At 34.4% G+C, this 2,500-nt stretch overlaps 1 protein-coding gene across 2 annotated transcripts in view; it reads right to left on the bottom strand.

Moving 5' to 3' along the window:
* LOC138047324 (transmembrane 9 superfamily member 4-like) overlaps positions 1 to 2,500 on the bottom strand; it is a 29,954-nt gene that overhangs the window by 1,407 nt on the left and 26,047 nt on the right. The window contains exons 21-22 of one of the 2 annotated variants that reach the window (XR_011131822.1): positions 1,859 to 1,992; positions 534 to 623 (exon numbers count right to left, since the gene is read on the bottom strand). Coding sequence is in view for 1 of the 2 variants with exons in the window: in XM_068894121.1 (XP_068750222.1) it covers positions 534 to 623; positions 1,859 to 1,978 (210 nt within the window). In the remaining variant the exon portion in view is untranslated. The remainder of the gene's footprint in view (positions 1 to 533; positions 624 to 1,858; positions 1,993 to 2,500) is intronic. The other variant, XM_068894121.1, reaches the window with a different exon arrangement.

Consider the following 2,500-nt stretch of genomic DNA (forward strand, 5'->3'; position numbering starts at 1 on the left):
AAGGTATCAAAACCTATACATTTCTGTGGTATTTAAAACTGGTTAACACTAACCAAGCTTTGAGCAACCCAGTCATGGAGAGATTATTATTTAGACTGAGAATAATGAGAGTCCTATGACAAATTGTTTTCCTAGTAGAGAGGTTGTTATGTTGTTCCTATGAAAGGAACCACTGTTTGATGCCTAGGCAGGTTTTGTCTCATTAGATTTCATGTTTCGAGGCTCTCTTTTCAAAGCCTGCACATGAACCATTTGTTAATGAATCCAGGCAGCTTTAAACACAAGCTGTTAAGGCATCATTATGCTCTGCCAAAAAAAAAGAACCTCCTGGCAGGGAATACTGGGCAACAGCAATTTCAAAGTTCCAAGATGATTTCCCCTTGAATGATAATAAAGGCAAGAAATTTTTGCCCCTCAACTTTTTGAAAACCTGGCTTGTCTGTACTTGATTCAGCAGACCAGTCAAGGAATAAGAGAAAAACGTACACGCCACTACATGCACTTGTTATGTTTGTTCTTCTTGAGCAACTTACTTTTGTAACAAAGTAGAATATAGCATAGAAAAACACATAGATGGAGCAGGAACCAGACATGAAAAATGATCTCCACCACCAGTGATAGTCCTGACAGAGGAAAGACAGTCAGATTAAACAAATCACTTACTACAATCACAAAAACAAATTTAAAACATTTAAAAATTTCGTCATGATAGCTTATTAATTTTATGGCTCACTGAGGGATGAAAAGGTTTTGTTACATGGACATTTACAATAATGTTTTGCTCAAGGCAACAATGTATTGTTTTCATTTATCCCATTGACTTTTAAGAATCAGACTTAAATAATGGATTTTACCCTTTCTAATGCCAGATGATTTTACTTGTCAATGGGTTAACAACCCCTACATCCACATGAAAACTAGGTATGTGCCCTTTAATGCTTCAGCCGCGAGTTATGACACTTGAAATGAGCCGAATCTTTCCCTTAGATTGACCCGGGCATTTGGCACAGTTTCTTGAAGCTGTGTGCCAATGGGTGAAAGATGTTTCTGGTCAACAGTCCTAAACTAGTCAGATCAAGCCAATATCTTCAAGAATTTTTTTTGTTCTGTGATGGCTAAGGCACACTGAAAAGAACTTGTATCTGATTGTAGAAGTCTGTTAAAAATATTGTAAAACCCCATGTGCATCAAAAGTGATCTTTACCGTGATAGCAGTCAAGCTAGTATGTTGTTAGCATTGCATGGATCAACAGAAGTTCCAACGTTGTTGCAATCATTTGAACAACCCTGCATATACCTTCCCAAATCAGACCAACAGCTTAGAACAAACCCTTCAATCATATTGCTACCATTTTCAAGCTATCATGAACAGCTACCTTTTTTTTAGTTTTTCCATGCTTAAAACATTGAAGTTTGTTTTTAATTGAACCAATTAATGTTTAGAGTGTGAATATGTCAAGTTTTGACAGCACCGCCTGTGTGTTTCTGCATGTGAAACACAGGTTTGAAAAACTTTGCATCGACTATGAATGTCAACAAAGGACAAGCTTACATTTTCTGGAAAGTCCTGCCACAGCGAACTTAAATGGCTTATAATATGAAAGTGCTTGGAGCATGGAGGCGATCAAGGGAACTGTTTTTTGCCAGTTCACTTGTGTTTAAATTAAAAAGGTGACCGTTCCTGTTAATTTTAATGTTTTAAGCGTTAAAAACCACAGAAGAAAGTTACCCGTTAATGGTAGCTCGAAAATGGTAGTAAGTGTTACATTAAATTCTAATTTTATCTACTTTTGAGTTTGTGTATTGAGGACATTAAAAGGCCAATGATCATTACAAACTAGGAACTGCTATTTATTACCTCACTGCACAATTGAAAATATATCATAACTATAGAAATCTGTGATACACAGCTGGCCAAAATCAGGAACACCAAAAACAGGAAGCCGAACAAGTAATAGAATTGGTTTTCCCAGATAGCCTGCAAAAAAAACACTGTTTCAATCATTAACATATACACATTGTTTCAAAATATATATATGATTACATTATTATTCTAGTAATTATTATATGAATATATAAATGCGCTTAGATTACAGAAAAATAAGTAATAAGAAATTATTGCACTGATTAAAAATTACAATTCAGTTTTTAATTATTTTGTGTAAGTAAGAGAAGCTGTTTGTATTGTTTTTTAAAGGAATTATAAGGTAAGTTATTGGCTGATAGAAAGTGAGTCCCAGATTTGTGATGCTGAGAACAGAAAATGTTGATTGTCCATATCTAGTTGTTGTACTTATTCTGTAAATGTTCCGACTTGATGATAATAAGAAATTATTGCACTCATCAAAGATTACAATTCAGTTATTTAATTATTTTGTGTAAGTAAGAGAAACTGTTTGTATTGTTTTTTAAAGGAATTGTAAGGTAATTTTTTTAGGGTGATAGAAACTGACTCCCAGATTTTTGATGCTGAGGACTGAAATGTTCATTGACCATATCT

This window comes from Montipora capricornis, chromosome 4 (genome assembly GCF_036669925.1).
Source record: "Montipora capricornis isolate CH-2021 chromosome 4, ASM3666992v2, whole genome shotgun sequence".
Classification (NCBI taxonomy): domain Eukaryota; kingdom Metazoa; phylum Cnidaria; class Anthozoa; order Scleractinia; family Acroporidae; genus Montipora; species Montipora capricornis.